The 17215-nt window shown below is 49.0% G+C and overlaps 1 protein-coding gene across 1 annotated transcript in view; it reads right to left on the reverse strand.

Annotated features, from left to right (window-relative positions):
• The window catches only part of LOC139056039 (optomotor-blind protein-like), a 167697-nt gene extending 151591 nt beyond the window's left edge, over nucleotides 1-16106 (reverse strand). Inside the window, exon 1 of the mRNA XM_070533852.1 lies at nucleotides 15336-16106. Coding sequence (XP_070389953.1) covers nucleotides 15336-15874 — 539 coding nt within the window. The 5' untranslated portion in view covers nucleotides 15875-16106. The remainder of the gene's footprint in view (nucleotides 1-15335) is intronic.
• Nucleotides 16107-17215: the final 1109 nt, after the last annotated feature.

Below are 17215 nucleotides of genomic sequence, written 5' to 3' on the forward strand. Positions count from 1 at the left end.
GGTGACGAGCCACAAATGGCTCATCTGATAATGGCCTGCTCCGAGAACGCCCTTGGTATCGAGCACCGACATCAGGGCATCGCGAAAATCTGGGGCGCGGTACACGCCGACCAGCGAGGTCCGCGTGCAGGAACGCGGAGTTGAGAACGGTGTTTGCCGATGGCAGACGAGGAAGAACGATCTTGTATTAACCGGTACACAAGACGGTGCTACAGATCCTCGGCCAACGGGCGATGCACTGTCTCCAGCAGAGCACATTCTGAACACGGCCTGTGTATACGTACAGCATTTCATTCATTACAATGAATGAAATGCTGTACGTATACACAGGAACTATTTGAAATGTTATGAGCACCACATGGTCATAGCTAGTAACAGGACAACGAGCGTAGTACGTACAAAGAAAACGTCATGCAAAGCAACACCTTGCACCACAACGAAAGCTTCAAAGGAGAGGTTATAATATATAAACACGCAATCAGAAGTGTACACTGACATAGCAGGAACTAATGCAGCAGCTCAAGATTGTAATAGCGCCTCTGTATTCTCTGATATATGCTGACGCCACCCTCTTCAGTGCTTCAGTTTATCTGTAATTCAGCGCCAAGGCGAAACAGCTTAAGCAGTCTAATGGTGTTTTGCCAACGAGTTCAAAAATTCTCAAAATTTTCAGAAATTTAAAAGTGCTAAGAGGGTGCTTTAACGATTAATCCATCTTTGAGGGTGACATTTTCCTGAGGGTGTGCACTCGTTGTATATTACCAGACGTATACCGGCATAACAGACGACCGAACGAGCGAAACTAAAGCGACTGTCAGGACATCTGGATGTTTCGCTCTCACGTGACCGCTTTCAGCCTCGTGACGCAAACCGAAACTGGCACGACGGAACGTTATTATATAGGGTGTCCAAGCTAACCGTGACCGAAAACCGTAGGTCTTATAATTGTATATTGCAACGTGCTTTTTCAATGATCTCTTTTCTGTTTCCGTCGAACAGCTTGGCTAACGTATGTTGTGACGCGCGGTAAATTAAATAGCGGACTCCGAGGTTTCGTATAATGCAAGAAGTGCACCGTGACCCACCCAAGAAAGTGGATGGGAAAACGGCGCCGCGGTAGCTCACTTGGTCAGAGCATCGCGCGCGTAATGCCAGAACGTGGGATCGTTCCCCCAACTGCGGCAAGTTGTTTCTTCATCCGCTTTCATTGCCACTGACTTATAATTTCTTTAATTAATTTAGTAGGTAAAAGTAATTTCCCCTACGTTCTCCTCGAGGTGTTTCTCCAGCTGGCTTCTTATGATATATATATCACTGCGCTGTGCCATACGGTTCCAATGCCTCAACAATACGTTTCTATTCTAGGTGAGGAGATAGCCAAAGAAGCATTTTATGCGAAGCATATATACTAGCCGCACAACCACGCTCTTCCTTGCTGCGCCGCGCGCGGCCGCGTAGCTACCGTATGACGTCATAACAGCTGCAAAGCGGACGCTTATAAGCTTCGCCTTCAAGAGTGGAACGCGACAGCGTTCCCGTCGACCCGCCAAGGGGTGTAAGACAATGGCCTACGGCGCAGCGACTACGCGCCCCGCATCGGACGCGGTGAGCGTCGAGCAACGCAGCGTTCGGCGCGACAACGAAATGTGCGCCTGAGCAAGCGACGCACGCCTGAGCCGACGCCGACGACACCGGCTTTTCTGCGACACGAGCTCCTTAACGCTGTCGCGTTAAAATAAAGACTGGTATGCTTCGCATCCTGGGCTTAACCTTAGCTAAGCCACAGCCATTTTTATGCGAAGCATATTACGAGGGCTCAACCCAGCTCCTCAGGCGCGGCGGTGACCATGAAATCACGTGACACCGTGACGTCACGACAGAGGAGAAGTGGCTTTGGCTCAACTCTTGCAAGACGGGCTGGGTGGGAATCGAACCAGGGTCTCCGGAGTGTGGGACGGAGACGCTACCACTGAGCCACGAGTACGATGCTTCAAAGCGGTACAAAAGCGCCTCTAGTGAATGCGGTGTTGCCTTAGAAACGAGCTGTTTCTAAGGCTCAGGCGTGCGACGCTTGCTCAGGCGCACATTTCGTTGCCGCGCCGAACGCTGCGTTGCTCGACGCTCACCGCGTCCAATGCGGGGCGCGTAGTCGCTGGCGGGTCGACGGGAACGCTGTCGCGTTCCACTCTTGAAGGCGAAGCAGGGTAACGCATGAGTTGTTTCTTCGTCTAGCCGAACCAAATATAGCCAAGGAACAGCAGTTCACCAGGCTAAACAGTGGTTCAACAACTAAAATAAAGGCTAGTATGCTTCGCATCCTGGGCTTAACCTTAGCTAAGCCACAGCCATTTTTTTTTTATGTTCCGGCCTTCTGGGTCGATGACAAGGCACTGCAATCCTTTCACTAGAAGCTCACCTTTATCGACGAGCTTCTATTTGGAAAGGAATACGCGGCATGAGCGCCCATTGAGCCGCTTTATATGTCAACCACGTTTCTTGACATGGTACATGGTCGTACGTCGCTCCGCTGTGCGTACGCATACGACGTCGCCTGTACATGGCGGACGCAGTGCGACGCGCCGCGGTTAGTAACCCTGTCGCTGGAATTGAGACGCAACCCGACGCCGCGGCATGGCGCGACCCATGGCGCGCACACTGCGTCGCTTCCCAGAATGCACCGCGGCCCGGAGGCGGCTGCCCTCGCGCGCGTCGCGAGGCGTTAATTATACGGGCGCGCTTGCCGGAAGGACAAGAACGGCCGCACTGTGTTCTCCCTGCAAACTTGCTAAGTGTGATTTATCTCGGCGACCGCGTCTACACGCATAACACACACAGCGTACATAGCGCCCTCTGTGTGCAAGTCGTGCGTCCGCGACGCGGAGGCGTCGCCGCGTCTTCGGACATTCCGCGAACGCGACAGTGCATGTGCATACGTGAAAAAAAAGAAGAAAGATATGTACACCGTCGCCGCGGTTTTTGCTGTTTTTTTTTGCGAGATATATATACGCTTTGCGGTACGTGCGCAAATCTGCAATGCAGCCGATGACTTGGATGCGTCAGCGCTTTCGAGCCACTTTATTGTTTGTGTCGTGCCACCCATGAAAGGGCGCTCTGTCAGAAGAGGATTTCCTGAGTGCTCTACTCTTGACACAACCGGCACAATAAAGCTTCCCAGAAAAGTTACTATATAGACGACCCCGTAGCGCTATACAGATACAGAGTGTCCCAAATATCACGCACTAGGATTTATATATATATATATATATATATATATATATATGCGAATGCCACGTATAGCTGGACAAAACCAAGGTAATGTTGTTTGCCGTCGCTTGGAGATACTCGGATTGTTCTTTGCATGCCGCCTAGTTACGTGATTAGTCTTAACTAATTAATAAACTTCTCAAATATTATAATGAGAGGTAAAGTGTCAATGACATAATTATAGAACTATACCGGCACAATATACAGCGATGCTGGGAGCAGCATTGCGTGGCCCAGTGCAAGCAGCTGTTTCTTTTGCAGTAATTAAAACTATATCGCCGGCGTATGTGAGATATATATGCCTTCCTAAACTTACGTAGGTGGCAAAGCTGCACGCTTATGTTAAGCGATAACAGTAAGGAAACGAAAAAAAAGAAACAACTAACTTTGCTCACACTACCTGCGACAACTTTCTTCTCTTTACCCTATAGGAACAAAATTTGTTTATTATCAAGAAAAACTATCTTTCAGCGTCAACAGAAAGAAAACTAACTTTCCTAAGTAAGAGGAATTGTCTAGACTCGGTTCAAATTTTCTTCAGCGAGAATTGAATTTTCCCGTATTCATTAGTTTTTTTTTTATCCACAGTCATTTGTTACAGTGCACGCAGTTCTTACATACCAAGTTACGGACAGCTAAAAATCAGCTCCATAAAATCATTTTATTGCAATAGCAATCAAATAGACACTCGCGAATTTCTGCCGTCGCGGTCGCCGTGAGGTTGCGTATGAGCGAAAGCTTGTGCATGAGGGTGAACCCATGTGAGCCGGCGAACGCGTTGCAATCTCACGTGCGCGAGGGAGAAACGCGGCCCGGATGCGTGCCCTTCTCCTGTGGCGGGCGAGACAGGGGCTGAGGCGAGGGAAGAGAACGTTCTTCTCCGACGGCTGCTACGGTGCCTCGTTGTCCTCCTCACCCGCCGCTCCGAACAAAGTGGAGACAACCGCGGCGTCTCCTACGGCGTTGGCCACGCGAATCGCGGACGCCATAGTAGACGCTTTGGCGGACGCCGTAGGGACAGGTTGCAGGCGCTCGTGTGTCTCGAAAGCCATCTACGACGTGGCTAAAGTGCGCGCCCGCGGGGGCCTCATCTTCAAAGCGATCTGCGATGTTTGCAGAGCGCGCGTATAGTACCGGTAGCTTCGTATGCGCTGTGCTTTCGACGTTTCGTTCACGCTGAAGCGAGACATGCATGAAGGTCAATTCGCTAGTTGCTGCCGTGATTCATATAACTCCAGGGTTTTCACAGCGAGTTTCCGCGCTCATCGAACGAGATGTGTTCATTATTGCCTGTGCACGCGTGACGCCATGCTGGTTAATTTAGTTAAAACACGTTGACGGGCTAGTTTGTTTGTATCTATGGTAGAATGCGTGAGCGCGACTGAACAAGGACGTAGAAAGAAGCAGACACACAAAGGCAACGCTGTCTCTCTGTGTTTGCTCTTTCTGTGTCCTCGCTGAGTCACGCTTATGGATTCTATCATTGGTAATTTAGTCATTAAGCGAATGTTTATACGGCCGATAAAGGGACTATTGTTACTTCGTACAGCTATCTATTAATTTGCTATCACAATCTGTGCTTCACCTTTCGGGCAGAACTGCGAATTTTTTTGAAATGCTGTCACTTCAACATGCTATGTAGCATGCATATATCACAGAATAAACGTACACATTCTTCGTTTGTTTTAGGTATACAACTGTTGAAATTTCAATATAAAATATCGGGTATTCAATAACTTCGATTCATGCAGCCATGTTCATTGGCACAGTGTAGGCTTTTTTTTGCCATCATTTAATTTTTTTAAGCTTAACATTTTTTTCACGTTCTCAAAAGGCAAAGAATCATCTTCCTTTCTTGTTCCCATCTTTACAGAAAAATCGTGCTTTGGATGTTCACTTATGTTTGCTAGGTAATACAATTATGGTTCACGCCATTTCCATTGTGTTTCAACTGTTGCCTTTCGCGTCCAGATTTTCTCTCTCTCTTTCTTTCTCTAGCGATACGATGTTAGGTCTTCGTATATACGAGACTTTATAAGGCACTTTATTCAGCTGAACGCCGAGGCATCTTTCTTTTTTTCATCATGTATCATTTGTGTTACATGCAAATAATGATACGAATATATAATGATGAGGAAGCAAACGATAAAGTACCAATGAGGAAGCAAACGAAAACGCATAACCCCTTCCGTGATAATGACCGCTTAGTTTTACTTTTCCACAGAAGGAGTGCCAAGTAACGAAATTAATAACCTTCATTAGTGTCTCCTCGTGAAATTCAGTAATAGAAGTCGTACATAGCCTACGATATACTCAGATTCACTCCACGAAGGCACTTAAACAAGGTATTGCAATGGTTAAGCGTCTATACTGCATGCGACATCGGTGGCTCGTATAGGGCACATATGCTATCCCTTTACTCTTTTCTCCAGCACAGAGCAGCGAGCCAGTACTGAATAGCCAACCTTCCTGTCCTGTGCTTTTCTTTTTCCCCTCCCACATATTTGTAGCAATAAAGTCTGCCGCGTTACTTCACTCTCTTCTCACCCACGTGTCCACTATATACACTCGCCGCAAAGCCGTTCTGAAAGTTCCGCCCTCATGCAGTGCCGATATATCACGCAGCTAATTAGCTGCATAATCTTGCAGGCTAAGCAAATGTACAGGTGCATGTGTATATATATATATATATATATATATATATATATATATATATATATATATATATATATATATATATATATATATATATATATATATATATATATATATATATATATATGCTGTCAACTATAGGGAATATCATGGAGAAGTTCGAAAAGCTTGCTTCCTGCGTTTCACGTTCATGCAGGAATGCACGGATGAGATCATCCAGCGGGCGCAACACATGCAACATACGCAGCAGGTGCAGCCGTGGCATGCTGCAATACACGTTGCAGCATGTGTTGCAGATATATGTTGGAGTCATGGTGGCTGCACGATATGCTGTGCTGATGCCGAGTAAGGTTCGCATCACAAGTAACTACGAAGGAATAAAAGTGGGATGAACCAAGGTAAAAAAAATCACAACTATAATAATATGACGAGTGCAAATAATGCATGCCCGGAAACAACAAAAAAGAAGAAAAAGCTCACCGAGTTGCAACACATGTGTACTTTACTTCAAAATCATCTCCGAAGTAGCGCAATATTATCGCACTCGAAAAACACGCCCTCTTGCGAATGTCTCCACGGACGACGCCACGCTTATAATAGAGATCATTAAATTTCCCAGCGCTTTTATCTGAACGCAAAGCTAGCTGCCGCCTCCGCAGTGCATGAAGCGGTTAAGTTCAGAAGCACGTGCAAATTTAAGCTGTTTTCAATAAACGGGTCGTTATAACGGTATCTCTCTTTCATACATACATACGTGTACAATATTTCATTTCATCTCGTCAACGGGCGCATGCATGCGCATTTTGTTTGCGCACGTGTGTGCATGCGCGTGCGTGGAAGTATAAACGAGGCGAGATAAGGCGGCTGTTACACGCACGCACAATTCTATCAAATGCATACCGACTCGAGAACTCGTTTGCGTCAGTCAGTCTTATCAAAAGCGCGCTGCACGGAGGCACAGCGCAGCCACGATTGTGCAGTGCGGGTTCACGGTTCCGCCCTTCGCCTACGTGTATACGCCGGTATACACGCAATGGCGGATATGAAAGGAGACTTAGAAATTAAAAGTATCGATTCCTGTTGGTCTCTCCAATAATACACGTTATATATATCTGCTGGCTCGAGACGGGCAATCACTCTCGGTTTGCTGCGCGTTCTGACACTCTATACACAGCACAGTGGCGTGTCGTTGTTTTTCGCAACGAGGACAGTAATATGATTGAACTGATCGATTACTGTGTCGGTGTTTTCACTTTGTATGTATATAAAAGAAATGCACGGTTTCGAATGTCTCGCTTGCCCGATATCTGCGGCCTTCGCGTATACACGCGTCTTTCTATAAGCGCGCTGAAAGGAATATGCGAAGCGAGCGCCGTATATCACGGGTGTTTATTCAATAGGTTGCAATGACGAATGAACTGAAAAAAAAAGTAAACTGCTCTAAATAATATATGTCGTCACTGGCCGTCACTGAGCAGGACTGAGAAGGGTTATCGCTATTGACCTGAGTTTGCACTACACTTGCGTATATACGGCAGCCATCTTTTGCCGGGTATACTGCATTGTGGAAAGAACGACCCATGTAATGCCGAGCACATGCATTCCACGGCAATTCTCGAGAAGGGTACGGCGTCTTCTTCAGTCAAGAGGCGGCGATGCAGTACTCAACTCGGTAAGTTTATATATGGCTAGGGCATTTCAGTATGCCCACAATTCACAATCATCATCATCATCATCATGGAGTGGAGGAACAGCTTCGATTGAGTAGAGGATCGTTTGAGAATATATACGAGGGGGGGGGGGGGTGTTAAGGGCGAGTAAAAGATTCTAGTCTTGTGTATACACAGTTTGTGGTACTATATATATATACACACTTAGCGCAAAAAGTCAAATCTTCGATTTTGAGAGGTTAGCGATCCATTTGCGCCATGCAGGCTTTCACTGCCGTTTCCAAGTTGTCATCTGCGCCTCCGCAACGCGCCAAAGCTGCTTGCACGACTGAAATAACGTATTCTTGTTGGGCCTGCGTATACAACCATAAAGTTCCCTACAATTACTAGAGGTAACTCTGGCACTGCGATCGTTCGGCCAAAAACGGGAATGATGGGTAGTACGTGGATTTGTCCGATCTTCGTGCTTGTGGATTCAGACGTTCTTGTGGCTTCGTTTATTGCGCTTTATGCGGGTCTAAATTGGACTGATTTTCAAAGCAATCGATACTGTTTCTTTAATGCAGAGGGTAATAAGACTTTGCAGGCACGCATAATCGCTGCTAAGTTGCAATGGTTCCGCTTGTCCATGCGTCCATGGCGTTAATGGTTTCAACATCGGGCTTCTGTGCTACAGGTCCTGGGTTCGATTCCAGCCGTCGGACTGTTTTAATAATGTTTACCTAATTACCTATAAAGCACCACTTTCTTGAGAATGGTCACTTTACAATGCCACGTAGCCACATAAAAGCCAGAATTAAGGACGAGGCTTACGCGCAAATCAATGCACTACTCATCATTTCCGTGCTGGCTGAACGGGCCCTGCCTGCAGCCGCCGTATCACTGTAAACGAAAATAAACCCTCCTGGGAGTTTTTAACAGGTAATGTACCCTAAATTCTCCTTTCCTCGAATATTTACTCCGATGCATGGGAGCAAAACAGCACGATTCCATCGCTTCACTCCGTTGGCTAGCTGCGGGAGTATTAAGGCGACATGACGCGATTTTAATCCGCTTCGATATCTTGTTCTCCTGTGAAAACTACGACAAGGAGTTTTAAAAAACTCCCCTCCGCCGAAACAGGTTGGTCACGTGGCGCTTCCCATGAGGCTGTGCGCCTCGCCAGTGACCGGGTGCGTTTGGCGGAGCTGGCAGTGCTTATGGCTGACGGTTTGCTTACAACTGTGAAGTGTCGTTCCGTGACAGCGCTTCGTCAATTTGTTTTCCGTATTTCCTTCCAAAAAGTGTTACAGGCATGCCTGAAGCTCTCAATGTCTCATCTTCAAGTACTTTAGCACTGATCACTTTGCTGACAACGATGAGTGCAAGAGCAACGTTTTCAAGTGCGGAAAAAGGCTTATAGGTATACCTCGAAGCTGCTCACTTGCTCGTGATGTCGGCTGAGGTTCTGACTGTGTTTTCAAGCTGCGTGACCGTGGCTTCTGTTCTTGAGTACGTGAAATGCGACTTTTATGTCCTTTTGGGTGCATGCTGACAACGTCCGGTGTAGTGTTTGAAAGGACCGCGTAGCAATGGCAACAGCAGCCACTGTTCGAGCGACGACATCCGTGCTAGTCGCACATGAATGGCGTACCCCAAGTTCGTTGCGGTGCTGTGTTGCCCAGTGAGAAAGACCGGAGGGCAAGCAACTGTTTTTATTTATCTGTGTACGGATATCCTCGCCCGAAGACAAACGGTAGGACATAAGTATGCGTACTGTAAATAAAGCTTCTTATTGGGCGATGTGAATCGAATTGTTATCGCGCATATAGGCTTCGGTCACGTCGTTGTTTCCGATATTGAATTAACATTAGCCTCTATCCGAGACACTGATTTAGACGCATGCCTGCTGGCTCCGAGTTTAAGGATTCACTGGACAGATCAGCGATGTAGCTACTTTTCACAACCGAGAGAGAGATTGCTTGGACGCAGAGCAAGTAGCGGGGTGTAGAAAATGTGTGACTGCACACTTTTCGGTGTTGCGTCCGCTGCTGCGGGTCATGCTCACACGTAATAATTTCTTGCTACGCGACCACTACATCGCAAAAATGTAATTTTGCTATGAAGCAGACGCACTTGCATTTTTCTTGCTTACTGTCTCTAATGCACTACTTTTTGGTCGCGAACACCGGCAGTGTGCGAAGTCGCTTCAGCACTCGCAGAATGGCATGCTAATTTTGAAAAATTACGCCACTAACTTTTTTTCTCTCACTAATCTGAATTAATAGTATTGTGTTGATTAAGGTATACTGTTCATTTCACAGAGGCAGATCTCGTATGAACGAGCATGCATGTGAGTTGTAATTCTGAAAACAACACAGCTGCTACCTAGTCGGGTTCGAGGCACACAGTATCGTGGCTATATAAACTGGCAGCGTTGCTTCTTGAGTGTCGCGTGTATACGTGGGATGCTTTTCAAAGTTCTGCATTGGGCGTTTCTGAAATGTTTATATATGTCTCGATACATGTGGTTTCGTTGAATTTGACGCGGTCTTGTGTGCATGTTTCGAAATTTGAGCAGCAGTCTCTATATGTAAAGATCTTCGCCCAAACTCACGCAATGCCTCTTTATATACTCCCGTTGCACCCCGAAAAAACTCCGTCCATTTCAAAGCGAAAATTAAAGGAAAGACGGAAAAAAGAAAACTCCCATAGTTCCACGCAAAAATTCCGCTCGCACGGAGTGAAAATTCTACTCCGGCAATACGGAGCATAATAAACTCCCAACTGGGGGTTCGCTAGAGGACAGTCATTATACTCCCACCTGGGAGTTATTTCCGTTTACAGTGCAGACACAAGCGCCACAATTCCCTGTATACTATAGTAATTCATCTTATTAAACTCTGTGGATGTAACCGCAGCAGTGTAACTGCAGTGCTATGCGAAAACTGCTAGCTGTGCTATTAGTTTTCGAATACTTGGCATGGGTATCCAGCGCTATATACCTGCATATCAAATTTGTCTCCCTTGTCACTGGCACGAAGAGCGATTCGTGCACTATAGTGCAATACTTGAAGTGCACCGGCTTAAGATACCGTTTATAGTGCCCATGTGCATAGTGTCCCTCCCGCACGCACTCAGTTCTCACTCTCTCCCCTTTTTCCTCTTTCTATTACCTTTCCCCCACCCTCAGTGCAGGGTAGCAAACCAGATGCTCGTCTGGTTGACCTCCCTGCCTTTCCTGTCTTTGCGCTCTCTCTCTCTCTCTCTCTCTCTCTCTCTCTCTCTCTCTCGGTCAGTCTCATAATTTGAAGGTCGTACGAGTTGAAAGGCCGGCCGAGAATTAAGAGTCGTCCGTATCTGTTACTGAGATGATTCGCGTTTCAGAAAACAAGTGAGAAAAGTACAACGAAAGTGGACATGTTACAACCCGTCCTTTGAAAGAACACCGCGTGAAAGAGGAGGGGGGTTTATGAGGAAAACTTTTAGCCATTGAAAAGGAAAGAACGCGCGCACGTCAGATATCTGTGTCATGTTCTTCCTCAATGAAATTGAATTATGACAATAAAGAAAAAAAAAGAAAAGCGGGGGAGAATCGCGAATGGTCAGCCACTGAGTTGTAAGTGAAACTTTATTTGACGCGTGTTTGCTGTGCAGAGGCTCATATGTCACGCTTCTCTATATAGAGCTAACATTCTAAACCTGCCGGAGCTGCTTTCTATTCATAACAGCGAGTGGCAGCACTATATAAGCGCGTGTTTACAATGGGATATGTGTTCATCACGCCGCTTATCTACAGCGGGCTACGTGTTATCCATGAATACCCGTATTACGTCCAAACGCGGTGTCGCCACATACTTGCGGTTCAACAACGCTGAAACTTGCGACCAACGCAAGCTCTTATGTTAATTTCGCAGCGTGCCGATAGCGTTTCTTGCTCATATGCGTATATACATGAACAAAGTAATTTAGCAGACCGCCTATATATACGTGAAATGGAAATTCTAAAATCGTGCTGAAACTCCGGCCAAAAAATTACCAGGAGGCCACGGGATATATGGTAAAAGCTGTACGTGTTTCTCTTTATTGCAGCGTCAATTAACGGATCAGCTACAGTTTTTGATTGCTTGAAGTTAGCGTCAAAATTCTCGTAATTGTTTTGAGGATTTTCTGCGTCTCCATAGTCATTTCTATTAGTTCGTATTACCACCAGAGACTGGAAAGGCCAACAAAAAGATTTGCTAATGAGTTAAATGTAATAAAAAAATGTCAGTAACATAAATGAAAACATATTCGCACCAGCGAGGCTTTCGGCAGGATATCTGCGACGCATGCCTCTCTGTGAACGTGCGGCGGTATCTATACATTCTGCGAGTCACGCTTCTAAAAAAAAGAAGAAAAGTTATCTTTAGGCGCGTTCCACTGTATACAGTTAGCAGAACGTGACGTCATAATCTTTTTTTCTGGATTGGAAAGTTTCCAGCGTTGATCACCAATTGCATAATAAGACTATAGTAAGAGCACCTAAACGTTGCCATATATTTTTTTTTTTTTGCCTTGTCGTTTTAATGTTATGGTTACTGAAGTCCATACCTTATTTATGGAGTTTCAAATTCTCTTGTTTCATGAGCCGAAACCATGACCTGGTTATGGGGCACGCCGTATACTGTATAGGGGACTCTGGACTATATATAGTTTCGTCAACCTGGAGTTCTATATAACGTTCACTTAAACCTCAACACAAGAACGTTTTCTTTTTTTTTGCATTTCACCCCAGTCGTAATGCAACCGGTATCGCACCCACGACCTCACGCTCAGCAGCACAACGACATATAGCCACTGCGCTATCCCGGCGGGCTCTTATTTACACTATCTTGATTGACCTGCAGAGATGGTGACATGCGCCTTGACTGATAAGCATTTGGAAGCCAGTGGTCCTACATAGAGTGAACGATGATATATACCGTAGAAGAAAACACAGTCGTCATTTGTAGCCCTGTATACAACAAGCCACACTACTGCTCCTGCATGAGAAACAGCGGACGCCTTCACATTTACACGGATGGTTCAGTTTCTTCTGCAAGCTCAGCAGGAGCAGTGGTTATTCCCGCGAAGTCCGTCACCATAAAATTCAAGACATCACATTTTACATAATCGACGGCAGCAGAACTCGCCGCCCTCCGTGCTGCTCTAGAGTTCGTAGTTGAAGACCCGTCACAGGCATGGCCAATCCTCTCCGACTCCAACACCGCTCTCCAGTGCATTATGTCGCCATTTTGTCATGGACCGAATGAGCAATTAGTCACTGACATAAGGCTTATTCCCTATCACACAATAGAGACACAACATAGCATATCAGAGGATACCGGGCCATTGCGGCATCTACGGAAACGACCGCGCAGATGAGGCCACCCGATCTGCTCATGATGGTGCCCACTGTGTAGCTATACCGTTATCGAGAACAGACGCAGCGGCAGGGCTTCGTTCGCTCGTGCGTGCGTGAACTTACACTCGCACAGTGGAACTCGACGGAGTTTACCAACGCTCGTATCCCCTACATGGATCCGAATATACGGCTCCGCATTCCGTCAGGGATACCTAAGAGCTGAGGAGACGCTTCTGTGCCTCTTGTGGCTTGGCGTGGCTTTCACGAATGCGTATACTCACTTCGGATAGGAATGGCCAACAGCCCTATATATATGTATACATGCGAAAACTGTAGCTGCGAGGAAACAATCGCACACCTTCTCTGTGAGTGTCTCCGCTTCAGTGCGCCAGGGAAAGAACTTTCAAGTGTGCTAGATAGTCCTGACAAGCGCCCTTTGTCGAAGGAAAACGTCCTGGTACACTGGCCGAGACCGTCCTCAGCACAGAAGGCTTTGAAAGCGTTGTTGCACTTCTTGCGGAAGACTGGTCTTAGAAACAGACTTTAAGCAGTGCCGTGTTCTCCTTTCCTTTTTATCTTTTATTTTTGATCTTCCCTTTTTGTGTAATATCTCTTTTCTATTATCTTTTATTCCCCTTACCCCCTTTCCCCAGCACAGCGTAGCCACCGGTCTGAGAACTGGCCAACCTACTTGCCTTTCCGTCTGTTCCTGCTTCCTCCTCCACCTATACAGATAGAGCGGCACATAGAAGCGAATGATGCCGAGAGGATGGAGATTTGAAGTGATCGAACATTGGACGATCTATTATCGCTGGGGCCAAGTTTGGACAAGGGCATTGTCTTCAGTTGTCGCCCTGACGAAGACATATACGTGTCCGCTTGTCGAAACGTTTCCTCCAGCGACATCCACATTGTTCGGCGATTGTTCATATACAGCGACAAGTGCGCAAGTGAGCCAATTACGTACATATGCAAAACCACAGCTTGTTTGCATGCATAGATGGCAGCAACGCGGAGCTTAATTGCGGCAAATTAAGGAGAGAATCATGCTCCACGGTCTTGTTGACCAAGGTTATTGCTTTCGTTTCTTTGTGTAGTTAGGGCGCAAATCGCTTTGCTGCCACAATAACTTGGAGAGTGGATTCACAATCACTGTGATCCTATATATATACCTACAGAGTTTAGCCAGCGAATAATAGCGTACAGATCAGTTTTCAGTTGATTTCACGGACGAAGATCAGCTCACCGTGCCACAGTGTCCAAGCATAACTGTCGTAACGATGTGAGTGTACCGTATTATCGCGCATCCATTGTTCTACTTTTTGACTATGACTGCCTTTCTCCGGATTATCACAGTTATCGATCTCACTCGGCGCAAGACACGCCATTCGTACTGCCACGTTTATTGTTTTTCACGCAGCTTCCCGGCGTGCTAGTATTCCAAGAAGGCAACCACGATGACGTCAATGTAAACTATCTATTAGAGCAAATATATACTGGCGCGTACTTGGCAGCGCTTGCTATAACTTGAAGCAAAATCACAAGCTGCAGAGAATAATGAAATTTGAGGTATCCTCAAATAATTGCCTGCAGTGCTGCATTCAGGTACATACAAAATGTAGAAATAATTCACCCAGCGAACTGTGTCGCAGAATTTTCCAACTGTTTTTATGGAGACGTAATAGAGAAGGACGCAGCTACAAGAGAATATAAACGTGCAGAGATAATCATTCCCTACAGAACCCTTCATCATTATAGCCAATGCTTCGATACAAAGGCATATCCTGTTTGCAAAAACGATTACAAGTGAACAGCAAAACGAACAGAGTTAGTTTTGCGCGGCACTAATGTGGGTCCTTCCATTGGTCTTCAACCTTAGCTGCTCTGCACTGCGTCATCAAATGCATTTTTAACGATCTGCAGCAGCTCTCGCGGCCTTCGCAAAAACCGCTTGCAGGCCAAGGACCGGGGAACCTTTTTGCAAGCCTCAACAGTATGACATTGTGCATCCTACGGATTATGATGTTAGGACAGCGCTACGAAGACTCGTGTCTAATAACCGTGGTAGGAGAGAACAGGTGGCCTCCCCATCCGTGCATCAGTGCGACATAAATATGCAGACGGAGCGCGCACCCGTCATCTCCACCAGTTTATATTCGAAGCATAGAGTTTGCAGCGCGCACTTTCATGCAGACATGCCCCGACGAACTCTATGCCTTGGGTCGCTCCAAACTATGGCCACCGCACTCGAGTCTGCTTGCACACCTAAAGCGCGGTCACGCCATTCTATACTTCGAGTTTCATTCCAACGGCGAGCGCGTGTGTACATCGACGCAACCCTCCCTCGAGTACACGTGACAAGTATGACACCATATACGCACCTTCCGGACTTGGTGACGACCATCTCGGTGCCGCTGGCGTAAAACTTCTCCCACAGTTCCATGCCTTCGAGGGTCACCTTGGGGTCGTCGCGGACGCCGTCGTCTTCGGGTTCGACGGGTCTCAACAGCGGAGGCCTGAACTGCACCGTGAGCATCTCCTCGGGCGTCATCGCGGCGCCCGGCACCCTGGGCATAGCCAGACCCGGAGGAGGCGCCAGGCCCGAGGCCGCCAGCGCCGCGGCGGTGCTCAGCCCGTGGCTCAGACCGGGACCGAGTCCCGGAAACAGGTGATGCGGAGGAGGCGGCACGGGAGGCGGAGGAGGTCCGGCCGAGAAGCACTCCAGAGGCAGGAAGGGCGCCGTGGTCGGCGCCGGCTGGCTCAGAATGGAGTGCATGCTGAAGTCCGTGGTTCTCGTCGCGGGCGCAGCCGACGACCCCGGAGCGGCCGGCGCTCCCGGAGGAGCGGGACCGCCGGGCAGGAAGAAGGGATGGAACGCCATGGCGCTCTGGCACGATAGGTCCGAGTGCTCGAAGCGCATATCCTCGGCGCTGCTGCGAGGCCACGGCGGCCCCAGGGCTAGGTGGCCCCTCGGCTAGAGGATCTGGTAACGCGCCTCGCCGCCACCCGCGCGCGCCGCGACCGTGCTTCACTGCGGATCCCGCGGCCCCGCGTCTTCGGCCCGACGGCGGTGCGTCGGACGCCGGGACGTCTCGCGACGATGCGAGGCAACCACGCCGCACAAGCACCTCGATGCACTACTAGCAAGCAGCGGCGGCAGCAACACGAGGAGGGTAGGAGGTCGGCGGACCGGCCGGCGGCGAGCCGCCGCCGTCTCCTGCTGGAGGCGGTGCTGCCGCTCGCCTCGCCTTCCCTTGCCGTCGTGGCGGAGCCCGAGCACACTGCCGAGCGTGTAGGTCGCGCTCTCAAGCACGGCACAGTTCGATCGCCCAGTTTCGGCCGTCACAACCACGAAGCACACTTGGAACGACTACTCGCGTCGCGGACGACGGCGCGCGGGCACGTACAGCGGTGGACGCCGGTGGTCCCGTCTCCGAGCTCGTCGTCATCGTCGTCGAAGCACGGGGATGTCGTTCAACACAGGAAGAGCGAGCATTCTCGACGACGGTGGTTGCTCCCGGGGCCGTCGGCTAATCCTCCGCCAGTGAGGCCGTTTCTTCCCGATAAGCCGGCCGATCGAACACGCTGGCACTGGTAGTGGTCCAGCGTTTCTTGTGCACCACTGGCAGTAGAAGCGATAGAATTCGCGGTTGGGGTAAAGGGTGTGGGGAGGATGAGGGGGGGGGGGGGCTGTGAAGAAAGCAGGTCGGATAGTGGGAGGGGGGAGGGGGGGTCGCTGCCCGTGGTATCTTATCGCGCCTCACGGAGGTGACGAGAGTTCGGTAAACAAGTTGTCACGGCCTGGGCGGCGGTGGCTGGCTGAGCTCCGCAGCGGAGCGGTTCAGTCGCGAGCGGGAGGGACCAGGCGGGGGAGGAGGCCCCGACGAGGGGGTCCCGCGCGCCGAGACCCCGTTCATTGGCGGGGAGCGAAACGCGAGGCCTACGCTGTCCGCACCACCCCTCCCCTCGTGATCCGCCCTGCGGGAGAGCCGCCACAAGCCGTCGTCGCCGGCCCCACACACAGGCTGGCGCGCGCGCGCCGCCGGCATGAATGGTGTGTGGCCTACGGCCGACGAAACGGGACCCCCACGGCCGCCAACCCCCCCCCATCGGGAAAGACGCCGGACTGGAGCGCCTGGCGCCATCTGTCGCTCGGTCTCGTAACTCCTAGCTTCACGCCGCCCGGGGCCGGCTGTTCACCGTAGTGCACTTGTAGGACGCGTCTAGCCAGAAACTCGCCTTCATCGGCAAAACGCAGCAC

This window comes from Dermacentor albipictus, chromosome 2 (assembly GCF_038994185.2).
Source record: "Dermacentor albipictus isolate Rhodes 1998 colony chromosome 2, USDA_Dalb.pri_finalv2, whole genome shotgun sequence".
In the NCBI taxonomy this organism is placed as follows: Eukaryota; Metazoa; Arthropoda; class Arachnida; order Ixodida; family Ixodidae; genus Dermacentor; species Dermacentor albipictus.